The sequence below is a fragment of the Corvus kubaryi genome, unplaced genomic scaffold (genome assembly GCF_017639235.1).
Source record: "Corvus kubaryi isolate FWS band 111438036 unplaced genomic scaffold, C.kubaryi_AGA036_p1.0 37302, whole genome shotgun sequence".
Classification (NCBI taxonomy): Eukaryota; Metazoa; Chordata; class Aves; order Passeriformes; family Corvidae; genus Corvus; species Corvus kubaryi.
The window spans coordinates 3,383,634-3,400,632 of record NW_024581095.1 but is presented as its reverse complement, the minus strand read 5'-3'; the positions used below and the strand labels follow the sequence as shown (position 1 = coordinate 3,400,632).

The 16,999-nt window shown below is 38.5% G+C and overlaps 1 protein-coding gene across 4 annotated transcripts in view; it reads right to left on the bottom strand.

The window, feature by feature from the left end:
• Window positions 1–4,470: 4,470 nt before the first annotated feature.
• LOC121664644 overlaps window positions 4,471–16,999 on the bottom strand; it is a 42,338-nt gene continuing 29,809 nt past the window's right edge. For all 4 annotated transcript variants that reach the window (XM_042028064.1, XM_042028063.1, XM_042028066.1 and 1 more), the window contains 5 exons: window positions 12,150–12,307; window positions 10,865–10,907; window positions 7,412–7,598; window positions 5,462–5,597; window positions 4,471–4,729 (listed from right to left, as the gene is read on the bottom strand). In XM_042028064.1, coding sequence (XP_041883998.1) covers window positions 4,630–4,729; window positions 5,462–5,597; window positions 7,412–7,598; window positions 10,865–10,907; window positions 12,150–12,307 — 624 coding nt within the window. In that variant the 3' untranslated portion in view covers window positions 4,471–4,629. The remainder of the gene's footprint in view (window positions 4,730–5,461; window positions 5,598–7,411; window positions 7,599–10,864; window positions 10,908–12,149; window positions 12,308–16,999) is intronic.

Here is a 16,999-nt window from a genome sequence, read left to right as displayed (position 1 = left end):
TGCTCTAATTGCTCACAGGGCCAGAGCTGTTTGTTGTTCCCTTACTGAGACACAGACGTGGTGGAGATACCGCTGGGGTCAGAAGCCTGAAAACTTGAAGCTGACTTGCTGAAAGACATTTTACTGCATCTGAAAGATACCTTCACTTCTTTGCATAACCCCTAGCAAATCCTCTGTGCTCTTTGAAGCTGAAAGACTGTTGTTCGTTTTAATGGTTATAAAGCCTGTGTTGCAGTTTAACTCTCAAGCCTGAGTGTGAGGTTCTATGTACACAGTATGTGTTCAGACAGTGTATAAACCCTTTGAGACTGGTTCTCCAGAACTGTTCACTGTGTATACCATCAGGAATTTTAGTTTTAGTGTGTAGCTGAGTTTAGCTGCTTTTGCTGTGTGAGGTTATTTGTTCCTGTCTTACAGTCTCAATGCATTTACGTTAGTAACACATACGCATTTTCTTGAACTGCTTGCTCTCTGGCATATATTGTATAGGCACTATATTTGACTTGAAGGCTTTTTCACCTCTGAAGTGAATCCTTTTCCTGAATGCTTAAGAGAAGAATGTTAGAGGCTGCTGCTTAGAATTTCTGCAAAAAAAAGTCCCACAGAGGTGCTTTATTTGTTTAGGAATAAATAATTTTACAGTGTGATTTAGTGCTTAATGCTTTCTAGTTTTCCCTTGCAGGAGAAAAACTAATAGGAAGAAAGGTTTTGTGGAGGAGAAGGAATTAGTAAAAGTAGTGTGTCTCTTTGCACAGTTAAAACAACAACAAAAAAACCTATCCCAGAGGGTAGTGCAGAAAAAAAGTGTGGTTTTGGTGAATATCGTGGGATCGGAAACTGTATGACCATATTGTGAATAATGAGTCTGAGAAAAAAGCCCTGGAGGCATGAGATTGTTTCGCAGCTTGTAAGTAAAATCACACTTCCTTAGCGTGAAAGACTTTTGCAAGCTTTACAATCTTAAATAAATGATGAAATTATCAAAATTCTGTTGGTTACGAATAGCATCAATAAATCAGTTTGGGAAAGAAATTGCTCCTCCTGTTAGCCTGTAATGTAGTTTGAGAGCCCCTTTAATGTTTTTGGACACCTTTTATACTTTGTTGAGGTTGCAACACCTCCAACACATCATTCCTTATGTGAAATGCTTTAGAACTTCTCTTTGTGTGATCTTGATTAATTGCAGTCCATCTCTTGTCACTACTGAATACTCCTTCGGTGACAAACCTCAGTTGGCCCCCCTTATTTTACCTCCTACTATGCAAGAACTTTATTTTTCATCACAGTGCCACTTGCAGATTTTAAGGCAAGCAGCTGCACACTGGATATGTATAGATATTTCTGCTGAGTCTTTATTTTTCCACTGATATAGCAACTAGACTGAAGTTGCAAACAGACAAGAAAAGAAAAATCCATCTTCCCAGATGCCCCTCTCTGAACCAAAATTTCTAGGGTTCAATGTTTTAGTAAGAATGCCATTTTGGCACTCTAAGCAGATAAATGAGGGGAAAAAAAACCTGAAACAAAAAAAATTTCAAGCTTTTAATTAGGAGAGGTCTGGTTTGGTATTCTCAATTTTTATCCGCAGCAGTATGGAGATCTTTAAACTGTTCCCTTAAGGGCTTCTTGGTAGAAAGTTTCCATTCTGTCAAAAGGCTCTTTTTAGGAAGTTATCTCCAGAAAAAATCGTGTCTAAGCTTCTAGACAATAAACAACAGTGCAGTACCACAGGGTCTAGGGTGACCTGGACAGGGTTAAAAGTAAAGGCAGTGACAGCAGTACAATCCTTCCAGAGTGTCTGTGTACATGTGCACGTATCATGTTGACTATGAATATTTATTTAACCTCAGTGCACCCTCAGTAACTTTAGTTCTGGTTATAGGTGCCACATTTGCCCTTGGATAAGTGGCAGGGTCTTTTTTGCTACTGAACAGCTGCAACTTCTCCATCAAATCACCTCATCGAGTCCCTTCGCCTTTCCCTGCCTAAGAAATCCAGGAGTTTTTTTTAAATTTCTTCAACTTACCCATAACTTCTTCATAATTTCTCATTGCTTTTGGAACATGGTAATAACATATCCTCTGGTATTAAATGTATTTGGATTAAATGTTCAGGCTTGTGAAGGGTAAAGTGAGCAGTCTGGGTATTGTTTTGCTACTCTCTTTCCTACCTTAAAGAGACATTCTTGGGAAGGGCCATTAACTAGCAACAAGAGATGCATGCATCAGTGTTTCATTATAATAAATACCATCTGGTTATGTTATGGAAAAGATGTAGAACTAACCTCCCACTTCAGTTTTTTTAAAAGGCATGGCTGACTTGATGGGCATGACTAACATTTGTCCTGTAGTCATATGTAAGCCAAGTAAAGTGAGCTATAATTCATGCTAGAAATATTGTCCAAAAAGTGGTGTGAATACCTGGTGAAAATCACAGTAAAATCAGCAATGATTAGGCTTGAAAATTTGCAAATTTCCCTGGTGACAATTTTCATGTTATTGATACATGTTGAGAAAAATCTCAGTATATTTTTCAGAATGCTTTTGGTTCTTCTACCAAAAAAAGGAGATGAAGTGGTACAAGAAGGAATGGATGGCAGGCCCACCTCCTTGGAGTCTGTAGCTACTTCCCAGGAACACAGCAACAGCCATAGGCTACTCTGATCTCTTGTCAGTAGGACAGAAAGGAACAAGCCTTGACTCAGAGAAATGTAGCAAGCTTACCTTGGGCTCCTCCTCAAATTCCCTGGGTCAAAAACTAGATAATTCCAAAGTTTGATAGTTCTCTTTTTCTTTAAAGAATTGATATTTTTCATAATTTTTCAAAGTTTATAGTCATTTGAGAAATCCTGAGTTTACTACACCCTAGAATTTTTGAATCAGAATCATTAAGGCCCTCCTGAGCCTCCTTTTCTCCAGGCTAAACACCCCCAGCTCCTTCAGCTGCTTCTTATAGGATTTGTATTCCAGACCCTTCTACAGTTACATTACCCTTCACAGGACTCACTACTGTTTCTAATGGAAAACAATTTTTTTTGTGTTTAATTTTGCTTGAATTTGTTTTATATATTGTTGTTTGGTTTTTTGTTTGCTTTCTGCTTCCTAGGTCTGAGCTGTCACTCTTAATTGGATAACTATTCTGCAGGAAGAGTTATTAGTCTCATGTAAACAGCATTTGCACTTGACCTCTAAGTGTTACTGTCTTCATTGTGAAAAAGAGTAAGAAAAGGAAGTAATTCATAGCTATTTCATTATTTATTCTCAGAGTTGTAGCAGATATGCAAATTTCAGTTCTGAACACAAAAATTTTAAAATACTGTAGAATGTAGAATATGGCTGTGATCTGTCTTTTTTCACATACACTTGTGCATTTTACCTCAGTGCACAGATTTATACAAAGCAAGCATAGTAACATATGGTTAGGTTGGGTGCCTGTTTTCAATAAATAGCTTACGTGTTTAACTACCCATTCTTATTTTTGCAATAAATCACTCAAGTTACTGTAGCAAATAATTTGAACAGTTTAGCAGCATTCTTTGAAGTACTATTGCTTCAAGCATGTAAAGCTAATGAATCTGTTTCCTAAACAATACATTTGTGGTGGCTAGGGGAGCACCACTTGCTTTTTAGCTTTTTTCTGCACTGCAACTGGTATTTTCCAGGCTAATGGTAACAGCAAGTGAGTAGCTGGGTTTCCGGAGTGTTCCAACAATCTTAAGGTCTAAAGATTATAAGAAAAGCAAGTATCACAGCCTCTGTAATTAAAATCTCACAGACTGGCAATTTTTTTTTTTCGTTTGTATTGAGTGTATCTTTGAACTAAACTTTGTAATTTTACTTGAAATAGTGTTTTGAGAAGCTTGGAAACTGAATATCCAGATTTATTCATAGGAGGAGTTATTTAAATGTTAGACAATTTTGTGAAATACTGTGTATATGACCAGCTGTAATTACCACAAATGTTTAATCCTGATATCCCTGATGAAGTTTTATGCTGCTGTCTCTTACTGCTAACTTTGGAGGAAACAGCATCCTTTGATTCTTGAATTGATTTCTCTTCACAAATGTGCTGTGATATGATGGCAGATGACCAAATCAAAATCAGCATAAAATTAAAACTTAAGATAGAATGTACAATAGCACATCCAAAATGTACAGATTTATTCCATGTAATAGTATGTAGCTGCTAACCCTTCAGTAAACCCAGCTTGTCCCAACCTTAAGCACGACAACACCTAGAAACTTACAGGCAAACCCACATATGAACCATTTGGATGAAAAAGCAGAACGCTTTGCAAAGAGTGCATTTGCACAAAATCCCCCAAGACCCAAAAACCCCACAAACCCACAAAAAAAACCCCTGCAGGGAGTACAAAATGTATGTGGAATACATGGCAGGCCACAGCTGTAAAGTAGACTCTATGTGTGGTCTGAGTTGAAGTAGAAACACAAAATACAGTGACAAAGAAGGCAACATTGCTTTGCATTTATTTACTAATGCTTACAAAAGTTGTGAATGTATAGCAGTGCTAAAGATTAGCTGCTGCTAGAGCATCTCTTGAGATGACTCACAAGATATAGCATGGAATTTTAAATGCAAAACAGAAATGGGAAAAACTGAGCTTTCTTCTCACATCCTTGTCTCCTCCAGTGGTCTGTTCATGAAATCTTGGATTGCCTGATGTAGGGGTAACCATTTATTAATTGAAGCTTTCAAAGCTGTAATCCACCTAGAAGAAATGGAAGACCAACAATTTTCCATGACCAAGTATTATGTATACATTTCTCTGTCCTTTGAAACATGACTTTAATAAGTGGGGTTTGTTCAACTCTGTTACCATGTGTGCTGATAGTCAGTGGATTGGAGAGATGCAAAAGGTGGAGGAGTTGGCTACAAAAACATTATAGCTTAACACAAATTTTCCAACACACTGAAAACCTTTGTATTTTCTTCATTAAATTAAAACCCAGGTAGTGTAATTAGTAGGCTTTAGGTAAAAAGTCCCACTAACAGATGTGGAATTTGACTGGATTATGGTGAGGGAATTTACTTTCAGAACGTGTTTTCATTGGCCAATTTACTTAAATTAATTAAATTCTAGTGGCCATTGGCAGGAGTAAATAATTCTTGGGAATGAGGAGGATATACACTCTATTTTGTGTTCAGTATAATCACCCACATATAATTGTGAAAGGCACCTTATCCAGGTTTATTTCCAAACATCTGCAAGCCAGCCCTGCAGTTGTTCCAGCATTGACAAGAAGAGAACTGATGACTCACAGGTTCCAGTATATGTTTTACCACGGTTTGACTAAGGCTACTGCTAAAGGGAAATCTAGAGGGAAAACTGAAAAAAGACTGCAAAGTTGTCACTAGATCTTCCCAAGCTACAGAGTTCCTCTCTCCTAAAGTCTGGTAAATAAACTGGAAAAAAAAGACAAACAGAAAATGTTTGGTTTACCTTTTGTTTTCATTTACATTCTCTGCACATAAGTAAAATGTTTTAAATTCTTCAGATGGAGGTTTGAGTTCAATTACAGATCTCTTGGAGCCCAGGGACTGTTCACTCACAATATAGCCTTGCAGGTAAAGGCCACCTGGACAGAATAAAATGGCATGCATCATGTACATTGCAGATACCATTTATAGAATTACTGCCAATTACAAGTATACTAACAAAACTGGCAAATTGGAATTTCGGATCGGTGTATTCACAGAGTTTTACAGAATTTAGATTTAAAAATGTGAAAGTTCAGTTTCTTTTTCCTTTATGAAAATTGATTTCAAACAGTGTAAAACAGGCTTCCTGTCTATCAAATGATGAGCAATAGAGATTTATTTAGCTTTTCATCAAATAAGGCATGGTAAAATATTTTTCCTAGCTGTTGACTGCCTTTAATGAGGCTGCCTCAAGCCGCTGTAAAGTTCTTTGCAAGGGGGGCTCTTGTTGCTGATATTTTCTTTTTCTTTCCTTTAAAAACTAAAGGGATATGAATTTCAACATGAAAAAAAATTTCCTAAAAGCAGGTTTGGTTACTCCTGCTGCCATTAGTAACTGAAATGCCATTGCAGGCCATACTAGCCAGCTGTGAAGAAGAGGCATTAGACAGAATTTGATCTTCTGGACATTTTCATTTTTGCTGGTTTTGTTTTGTTCTTTTTATTTATTTTTTTCATCCAGAATTTACTTCAGTGCAACTTAAAGAATAAGTTCACTTTATACATACATGATGAATAGTCAGAAAGATCTGCAAACAGGGTCTGTATTTTTTGGGGGGGTCTCACATTTAGACAAACAGCCCCAAAACAATGTTTTAGCATTGAGAATTATATGAGAGAATGAGGATATGTGGTAAAAATGAAAAAAAACTGCAGTAACAAGAAAAAACCACTAGCATATAGAAGAATTTTTATATAGTAGGATATTTAAACAGCAAAAGAAAATATGTGGGAGGAGCACATGCTTCAGGGTCATAAATGCATAAAACTTAATTTCTGCCTTTCTGTTAATTCACTACTTTTCTCTGGGAAAACCTTAGCTTTGTTTTCATGTGGACAGGAAATCCCATGTCATTTCATAAGTATGGCCTTTGGCAATGAAGAGTGTTATGCGAATGATAAAAAGGGGAGCACCTTTTGCCTGATCATAATAGCATAAGCCCTAAGAAAAGTTTTTCCCTTTCAATCCAAAGACTAGCAAACAAAAAGCATTTTCTTTCTGTTTCTTCTGACTGCCAGCTTCCTTAGCACAGGGAGAAAGCATTTGCAGGTCCTCGCCCATCCCCTCTCTGTGTGTGAAGTGAGCTCTGCTTACAATTGACGCCAGTAGCATCATGTTGCTGCTTTGAGAGTGGGCAGCTACCCTCTCCTGCTGTGGGGAGGGCTCCTAGATGGCAGCTTTAGCTGCAAATGACTGTGGTCACATCCTGGACCACCAGACTCTCCTGCAGTAGGGAAGTTCTGCATATTGAGGGTGGAATAGCTTTAACAAGGCCATGTGTAAACCTGGTAGTTTCAGGAAAACCAGTCTGAGTTCATGGTATCTGAGGATGCTTCCTAACATGCAGGATTTGACAGCTTTCAGAAGATTGCCATCAGTGGGCCTGCCTCAAGCCACCATAAAATGCTTTAGAAGGGTGGATCTTGTTTGTGATACCTGCTCCTGGTGCACAGAATAACTCAATACAGAGAGAAAAAATCAGACTGTGGGAGGAAAAGGGAAAAAGACTAGGGTCAGGAATGAGGTGGCTAGTAGATAAATAGAGACTGAGTCTGGTTGTCCTTCATTCACCTTCATGGAACAGCAGGAATTTCCTGACAAGAAACTGTCATTAATGGTAAAAGTTCTCCTTGGAAACTGCAGTGAAACATTTACTTCAATAATCAATTAAAATCTAGCAGCCATCCCTACCTTGGGCAGGTGTAGACCGGAGAGTGGCATAAAAGTACAAACAGCCATCCTTCAGAATGCAGTAGTGCTGAATCCAGACATCTTTGCTCCTGTCCAGCTGGTGCAGAAGGCCCAGGCACTCTGGGTTCTTGATAGCCAATGGTGGGAGTGTAGTGTTATGCAGTGTGACATCTACCCACACATGGTTCTGTAAAGTAAGCATGTAATGAAATGTTCTGGTAGAAAAACTAAGGATGCTGGCATGAAAAGACACAAGCTTTAGTCTTCTGCCAAGAAAGTAGCTTTCACTGTGAAAATATTTTGAAAAGTTATGCTGGCTTTGGCTGGAATAGGGTTAATTTTCTTCACAGTAGCTAGTACGGGGCTGTGTTTGGGTTTTGTGCTGAAAACAGTGTTGACAACACAGGGATGTTTTAGTTATTCCTATGCAGGGCTTGAACTGAGCCAAGGCCTTTCTGCCCTTCACTCCACCAGTGAGGAAGCTGGGGATGCACATGGAGTTGGGAGGGAACTCAGCCAGGACAGGTGACCCTACCTGACCACAAGGATATCTCAAACCATACAACATGCTCAGCATATGAAGCCTGGGGAAGAAGAAGGAAATGGGGCAAAGTTTGGAGTGATGGTGTTTCTCTTCACGAGTACCCATTACGTATGATGGGGCCCTGCTCTCCTGGGGATGGCTGAACACCTGCCCAGCCATGGGAAGGGGTGAATGATCCTTTGTTTTGCTCTTCTTCTGTATATGGGGTTTTGCTTTACCTATTAAAATGTCTTTATTTCAACCCATTAGTTTTCTCACTTTTAGTCTTCTGATTCTCTCCCCCCTCACACTGGAAGCTAGTGAGTGGGCAGCTGTGTGGGGCTGAGCTGCTACTGGGGTTAGGTCACAACAAAATTCAATGCTGAAAATGAAACTACAAATATGTGATGGCAAATATCCAAGTGTCTACTCTCTTCTTAAAATAATGATTTGTCTTTTCTGCATCTATTTTATTTTTCAGTTCATGTTTTGCAGGTACAAACAGGATTACTTCACAGCTGTGTGAAGTTATTTTAAAAATCGCCTTGTGGATTGCTTGACTTCAGTAGTCTTTACTGTATATAATATGGCAACACAAAATTCATCATCTGCTCTCTGGGTTTCAGAGAAAATGTTGTGGTGTCTGTCAGTGGGATACTGCATTCAGACTTGGATGGAAGCACTACCACACACAAAATGTTTGCAGATGCCTTCCCTTCCCTGCATAGGAAGCAGAGTCTCTTCCATTAACAAAGTTACCTTATTGTCATTGACTTGTGAAGAAAAAGCTCAACCCATGAAACATTGCCATCATATGGGGTATTTGTATGATAAAATATCCAAAAAGAAAATTAGGAAAAAATAATCTGTTGTTTTATAAAACCAAGTTATATAATGTGAGATTAAAGCATTGCTTCTTTAAATCTGAGAGGTGTTAAAATCTCAGCCTCTTCTAGTATGTTTTGCCATCTGCAATGCACCTTTAAAACTCCCCATTTACCAGTGTCATTGTCATTTGAAATCCACAGGGGCAATATGTGCTATAGCAACATCTTCTTGTTTGTTACTGTAGGGGCTTTCTTTTGCATTTATTTATGATATTTCTTTAATATCCTTGGCAAGGCAATGACAGAAGATTCCTGGCACAATATAGCTATTGCAGCAAAGAGCAGAAGAGGACTCCGGTACCACTAGATGTATTCTTAAAGCAGTTATCCTTGTAGATTCATTAAGAGGGCACTGGTGTCAGTATGATGGTCTACTAAATCACTGTGTTGCGAGCTCTACTGTAACACACAAGCTATTGCAAAATGTTGGTCACAAAAAGTACAGCAAACAAAAAAGAAGGAAAATACAAGCTTTTTCCGCTCAACTGAATGGAAGGTCTGGTTAGAAGGAAGGTTAGGAAGTGAAAGTCACTTACTAAATTAAACATTTATTTCAAAAAAGGGCATTGGTTGCTCAAAGAAAAAATTAAGAAAGATAAAACATCAAAAATAAGATGCAGTAGCACAGAAAGGAGCCAATTTACTGTGTTGTAATGGATGAATGCATGAATGATCTTTCTATGCATGTCTAATGTAGGAAATTTTATACAGCAGGTTATTTATGCATGCTACACTCTTTTGATGTCTTTTGTCTGTGTGAGCCTTTATTATCCTTTTTGGCTCAGGTTTTATTGGTTCTTTAGGTATACACTTTCAATTGTTTGATTTATTTTTGCTGTTTTTCAAGTGTGTGGATTCCTTCATATTCTTTTGAGAAATGCTCAGGAAGAATATACTTGGAAACAAGTTTGGTTTTGCACTTACAGCCTCATCTGGAAGCTAAAGCCAAAAGAAATATACGTTTGATCAATTTTACTTCAGTGCAGAAGGTATTAAAGCAACAAGAAACACCTTTCACTGTTTTGAAACCCATCACTAAACACTGCTGAAGGAATCACCCATGCCACTTTTTTTCCCCACTCAATAATGAAGGTTTTAATTTGTACCTTGCAATTTTCATAGTTTTTAATTGATGATTTGGTTTCATTTGCAAAAAAAAAAGGTAGATCTTGATACTTATTCTTAATTTCAGCCTCCCATTAAAAACAAGTTGGCTCATCAGCTAAACCTCTTTAAAAAAATTTACAGATCAACAGCCTATTTTTATAAAGGTGGTCTGTCTGTAGCAGGAAAGAGTAAGACTCATGGGGCCAGGAAAGGGCAGACTAAAATGTCTTTGACCTCTATAGTTCCAAGTCTGGAAATACTAAAATTAGCTTTTCTATTTCCAGTTCAGGGGTCAGCCAGAAACTATTGATATTGAATTGTGCTGGCCTAAGTAAGGTCTCCCAGCACCAGCTCAAGATCAATTATGGCTGTATTTTTCCTAGCCACAGGAGCCAGCAGAGAGCGTAACAGTGTAAAGAGATGGCTAAGTAAATTTTTATCAGCATACTTACCTTTCTTTATCTCTGAAAACACTGAAAATAAGAACTCAGCAATCATGCCTCACCCCCACCCAGTATTCTGCTGGAAAAAGTGGATTGCTTGCAATCAAGGCAGAATTGTGGGGAATACTTAGGAAGATATGGCCCTTCTCTTCTTTTACCCCAAACAGTATTATATGTTCTTGTGAGAGTCATCTCTACCCTTGCTTTCTGCCTGCTACACTGATTTCATGTTATGTTTCCAAACCAGCTTAAAGGTGCTGGTATCTGGAGAGGGAGTATTTTGATTAATTCCACCATATGGCAGCAAAGCATATAAGCTGTGTCATAATTCTGTATATGGCTCTTAGATTGGGGGTGATTCACAGCCCAATAGAATCAAAGTGTGCAGCTTCCATGTTGCTGTCTGCACCTACCATGTACAAATACAACTACTCTCTCTCAGCCTTCTTCACAATCTGCTGTACACATGCTTCTCACCTAAATACAACATTACCTGATGGATGGGATGCACTGCTTTATCCATAGCCTCCAGCCACCTATAATACAACAAAAAGAATAGCTTAGTTTGGTAGAGCAGAACAGATATGCTTCACTGCCTCTTCTAATTCTTGCTGACATGTGCAGCATCTAAAGGAATGCACAATTTTCAGGACATATTCAAGGCTTTAAGTCAGAAAAGTAGTGGATTAAATCTAAATAAACAATGCTGACTCTCAAAAATATGTCTCAAAGCTTGCTGTGCAACAGATCGCAATAAATATAGGCAATATTCCAGACAAGGGAATCTATATATCAAAATATATAGCTCAAAATATAGTTCAATAGGTCAGGTTAATGATCACTCTTCTTGTCTTCGTCATAATGCAGATAACAAATCTGTGGGAAATGTAAAAACCCCTGAAACTGGAAACTACAGAATAAAGCAAGCTATTTATTTGCAAAGTTATATTCTGTTGTGCTATGAATGACATAAAATTTGGAAATGGAAAATGCTCTGCTATTACAATGGTGGGTTATGTTAAGTAGTGAGATGATATAAAAAAACGGGCGTATGAACACCATAATGTCAACTTAATTCACAGCTTTATTTTGTTGACAATTCACAATAAAACAAAGAGGAAAATAAGATTAGATTTTAGTACTTTTTCAAAGTTATTACTCCTTTGCTCATATTACGGGTGATTTTAGTGTTGTCGTTTTGTCAGCTGTTGTCTTTGGGAAATGAAAAACAGTGCCTTTAAAGTCTAACTCTGTGTCAAACCTAAAGACATTGCTTCTTATCAGAACCAACGTGCTTCTGTGGCACATTTGCATTTTAAAATGTAATTTAAAATGAAAATGTGACAGAGCAACAGAAAAGGAGATCAAGATAGGATTGTATTTATTACTAGCACTGTCCTTGCTGGGCAGAAGATAGACTGATAAGCAAGTTTACATCCACAGGAAAATTTACACTTCTGTTTGATTTAACAGTGGGAGAGAAGGCATGAAAACAGGGGCGAAGTTTTTGTTCTCAAGAGAAATCAAGAATTCAGGGGGGTAACAAAACATGAATGTTAAAGATTTTATTAAAAAAAAAAAGCTATGAAACTGAAAAATAATTTTTGAGGCTTCTGCAATTGAGAGTTAGAAACACTATCTTCACTGCTGCTGATAGATTTTTCATTTTTTTTCCCTAAGGGTCAAGGTAGGTATTGTGGACATCCTCCAAAGATTCAAACTCTTTCTCCCCACACTGGAATAACAAAACAGGTGCTGTCAAAAAAAAGATCACTTACCTCTTCATTTCTTGGTTGGAAGTTGCACAGAAGTAGAAAATCCTATTTCCAGCTTGAGGTATACATTTAAAAACAAATGGTTTACCCAGACTGGTGTCGACACCAATTTCTGCTCCTTCCAGCTTTGTTACTTCCAGGGGTCTGCATTTCCCTTCATCCTGCAATTAGAAAGAAGAAGTGCCCAAAGTTCACAACTAATATGAAACTGATCCCTGTGAGATGGGAATAAACTCAGGGAATAGTCAAAGTTCTAAAGCTCTTAAGCTTTTGAATCATCATATAGTTTAATGACCAGCAGTGCAATCAGAAAAGACAAACTAATCAAACACCCTCTGTTGCGGGTTCGGTTTGAACTGGGCGGAAACACCAATTTAGTGTAGTGGTTTGGTCCAAAATACTCATTACTGTTTATCTGCTGTGAGATAAGAATTAGGAGAAATGCAAAGCAGGCACCAAACTTGAAAGAATAGAAAGAAGTTTATTAACAGACCTAAAAGAGGGAAAAAAAAATTATACCACCTTCAGAACTCTCCTCCTCCCCCCACCTTCCTCCCTTCTCCCACTGACAATGTAAAAAGACAACCCTTAAGATGTTCAGTCTGTTTACCACTTCCATAATAACCTTGTTCAGTCCATTTAGAAAGAGAAGTCTCTTCTTGCTCATGCTATGAAAACATTATCACAACGAGACAGCCGCCCACTTCCAAATATTGTTCAGTCCATTTAGGAAGAGGAGTCTCTCTGCCTGCATGTGAGTCCCTTCCCCCAACTTGCAGCTTTTCCCGCAACTGCTTTCGAGGGTCCACTCTTGAAGTTTTTTGGGGTACAATTTTAAGGTTGAGCCGTTCAGAAACAAAAACAGAGGCCCTTCTCCTTCCCTGGGAGCAAAGGGTCTTCATCATCTTCATCTTTAGGACTATCTCTGGGAGCATCTCTAGGAACTGAGGTTTTCTCCTTTCCCATTTGGAGCAAAAGTCCTCATCTGGTCCATCTCTCCCTGTCCAAACTTCTCATGAAATTACAGCTGCGTCAGCATCTGCCTATCTCAGCGCAGGTGCTTTTGCTTACGAGCTGAACACTCCACCCCCCATATCTTCATGAAATTACAACGGGATACTCTGATATATCATAGCTTCACAACAGAATTCCAGCTTTAAGCATCTCCTCTCTCTCTTCCCTCAGGTTTTCAGCTCTTCACAGCAGTAAAAGGGTTAATCTCACCTCGGCCTTGCAGCTTTGCAGCTGGAATGTTGAATGTTTCTTATCGCAGTGGAGAGGGGGGAGAGCCGAGCCGCTCCGGCTGCCCACGGCAAGGCAGTGGGGGGGGGTTCCACGGCTGGAACACAGGTCCATTGGCTCCAGGGTGGCCGTGGCCCGGCCCGGCCTGGCCCAAGCAGGGCCTGGCCGGGCCCGCTGGCCCCCACTCGGGGCCCGCAGCCACCTGTCCCAGCGCCGGAAACGAGAGAGAGCTTGGAGGGGGAGTTTGCCTATTCTTAAATGTGGATAACAGAGGTGATCACAACTTTAAGTGGCTTAGAGAATTGTCCATATTCAAACTGGCCAGCTGATAGGTTCTGTCAGTTCCCAGCGGAAACTGTAAGCACCCCTTAGCAAGGACGTCCCTTCCGGGACTATGCTTGCTAACCTATGACATCCTCTAAACTTGCATCACTGTTTTTGCTCTCTTAATTGTTTCTAGTTCATCAGAAGCCGTATCTGCTTGCAAAAAACTTTGTAGATATGTGTAGGTATTCCAAACATTGAGAGTGCAGCTGAGTGATACCAGGATTTTCAAAGTGCACTGAAGAATTTAGGATCATGGGTCTCTGCTAATCAATGGCAATGTTCGCAGTTTGGTTTATGCTGAAGCCATCACCTTATATGTATAGATACAGGCAAAAAAGACTTAAAATTGAAAATAGTGAGCATAATTTACAGCCTGGATTTCAGTTCCTTTGCAAAGTTGTTGTAAATATCAATGTGTTCGTTAACCTTCCCACACAACTCAGACAACCTTCAGTACAGAGCAATTCAAAACCCTTTTGCTTGTTCCTGATTGTGTCAAAGCTCTTTGAGACTGAAGGGCACTGCCATTATCTTTCCCTGTGGTTAGTAATAAAGAGCCATTAAGCTCCTTAATGCACATGGGTAGGTGAAGCAGTTTATCCCCACACTTTCTCAGCCCAGCTCCCCTTAAATACACATCTTAAAGGTGCACACATCTGGACAGTGAACTCTAGCTGCGTTTTAAAAAATATTCTTGGCCCCTTTCCTTTGAAGATCTTTGACTGGAGCTCTAACAATTGCATCAAATTTGGCAAGAATAAAATGAAAAAAGGGTGCTAATGCTGGAGCCTATGGAGAACATTAGTGCAGTTTGCAAAATACACAGATGGTGGAGTCTGATAGAATAAAATTGGCTGATCATTGAGAGTTAATAAATTTTGTCAGCAGGAGCTGAACTGTAATTAGCCCATGTAATTTTTTCTTAGCCTAAAAATAAACATATAGAGCCTTCAATGAAAAAAAATGCACCTTTGGGAATTAAATAGTTAAATACTTGATTGTATTCTCACTGGCACAAGTAATTATCTCTGTCATATATAATTCTTCTGTAGGAACAAAATACTACCTAATAATGACAAAAGTATAAATAAAAATTCATGAATACATTTCTTTAACATTGCAAAGACAGCATAACCAAAATATGTATTCAGATCAAAGTCCCATTCCTAGAGCAAAGCATGGCCAGTGCTGTGCCAAGGAGGTATTATTCAGGAGGATCCTGTCCATAGTCCTGAAGGCAATGGTCACTTTAGATACTGAAATGACTGACCACAATTACTGCCCATCCCTATAAACTTATTTTGTAAACATTTTCTGTGGCATCTAGAATTAATCTAAATAGAGGTTTCAGGTCATTAGTGGCATGACCAAATTTTTGACTGTCTTTCAAAAATATCTTCCTGGATGTGCCCCAGTGTTCTTAAAATACACATATCTTAAATGAGACAGGAAATGGAACTTTTTTTTTTTTTTTTGCTTATTTCTCATTTGCCTAGCTTTCTCCATCATAGCTGATGTGTCCACAATCTTCCCTGGCACTCAGCATTTTCACCATCTATTATTTTCTGGTTTTCTCTGACCAGCTTCTCCTTGAGGTCTGGTGCTGCTTGCTTAGTATATCACTAAAATCATCTTCTCCCTATGTCTTTTTTTCTAATCACTGTATTTTGTGGTAGGCTCATTTTTTGGTTATTTAAGGGTATTACAGCTAAAGCCTGTTTACATTTACTCCTTCTTTGAGCTGGGCAGAGGAGAGACTAAGGCTTTTTATGTCTTTTTTCCTTACATCTATTTCCTTTTCCCTTGAGGAAAGGGCTTGCATATGTCAGTGAACAGGGAGCTCTAGACTCCAGAACTGTTTGTATGGCATTTTTTTGCCAGTAAAGATGAATTTATGTAGTTTTTAATTTTGTTTTGTTTTCAATAATTTACATCTAAACTAGAGAGAGTAGAAACATACTGAAGAACAAAACAATATGGGAGAAAGATTTAAAAGCTTCCTGATTTGAAGAACCTAATTATCCTACACCAAACAGTACTGGCTGTCAGATGAAGTACAATCAAACAGTCTTGTGGAATGATTAATATTCACATTCCAGTTGGTTCTTTTCTTGAGGTTGAGTGATTTGCTGCACAAAAAGTAATGAACAGTTTGCAGGACCAAGTCTCACAGGAAGAACTATTGATTGAGTTAAAATCTTGAACAACCTGAATCAGATCAAATAATATATCTGTGTATGACTTTCTGGGGGTCAGGGTATGCAATATTTTAGGCCAAAATTAACATGCGTATCATCAGCTAGCATTATTTATCATTTCTCAATAGAATAATAGAGAGGATGTATTGGAGACAGTGGATTCAGCAGGTTCTTAAATGTTAATTGAAAAATATATTCTGGAGCTGTGGGAGCCACAGAAAACATAAAGAAATCAGATTATACACAGGCTCTATATAAAGTGGCAGCTTCCAGACTATGATGATACAGCTCCAAGCAAGAATGAAGAACAAATAGAAGTGATATCCTTATGAGCAATGGCTCAGACCTAAATCTATTTCTAGCTAAGCCTTTTATGTAAAGTGCTTAGGCTTAGCAATGAACACACAGGCTTTTTCAAGAGAACAAAGGACTGAATATTTGCCATAGGTTGAAATGCTGTGAAGGCTCTGCTCTTGGCAGGCAGGGGATTTCTTTCTCGGTGTAATAATTGGACTCTATATACCACAGAAATGAAAATAATCTAAAAGCTTTTTTTTTTCCTTCTCTCTTCTACTCTAATGGAAACAGGGATATGACCTAACATCTGATGATTTAGGTGATGTAATAGCTGTTTACCAGGTTGGGGTCTAATTGTTTTGGATGATAAGAAATGCACATCTTTGTTCTCGCTGCCCTCCCCTCAGCTTTGGGACACTTTGTCTTAGTCACTCACACTATGCCTAAGGGCTTCCTAAAGGAATTAAACTCGTGATCTTAAGAAATGAAAATCATAATTCTCTTTAAAAGTGACATTATTACATATGCTTACAATGAAGACTGACAAAAAGCACATTCCTGTCCTTCACTGCTGCCACAATAAGAGTGCTTCTCAAGAGTAAGTATTGCAGTTTTCTTGTAACATGTTTCAGAACATTACAAACATGAATTATCATGAAGGCCATTTCTCTGAGACTTGGGACTACACATAAAAGTCAATTTGCTCTTTATTCACAGTTCAAGCTCTCACTACAGCTGAATCACTAAAACATGCTCTTTTCTACTGTCAGGACAATAGTTTCCAGTTTA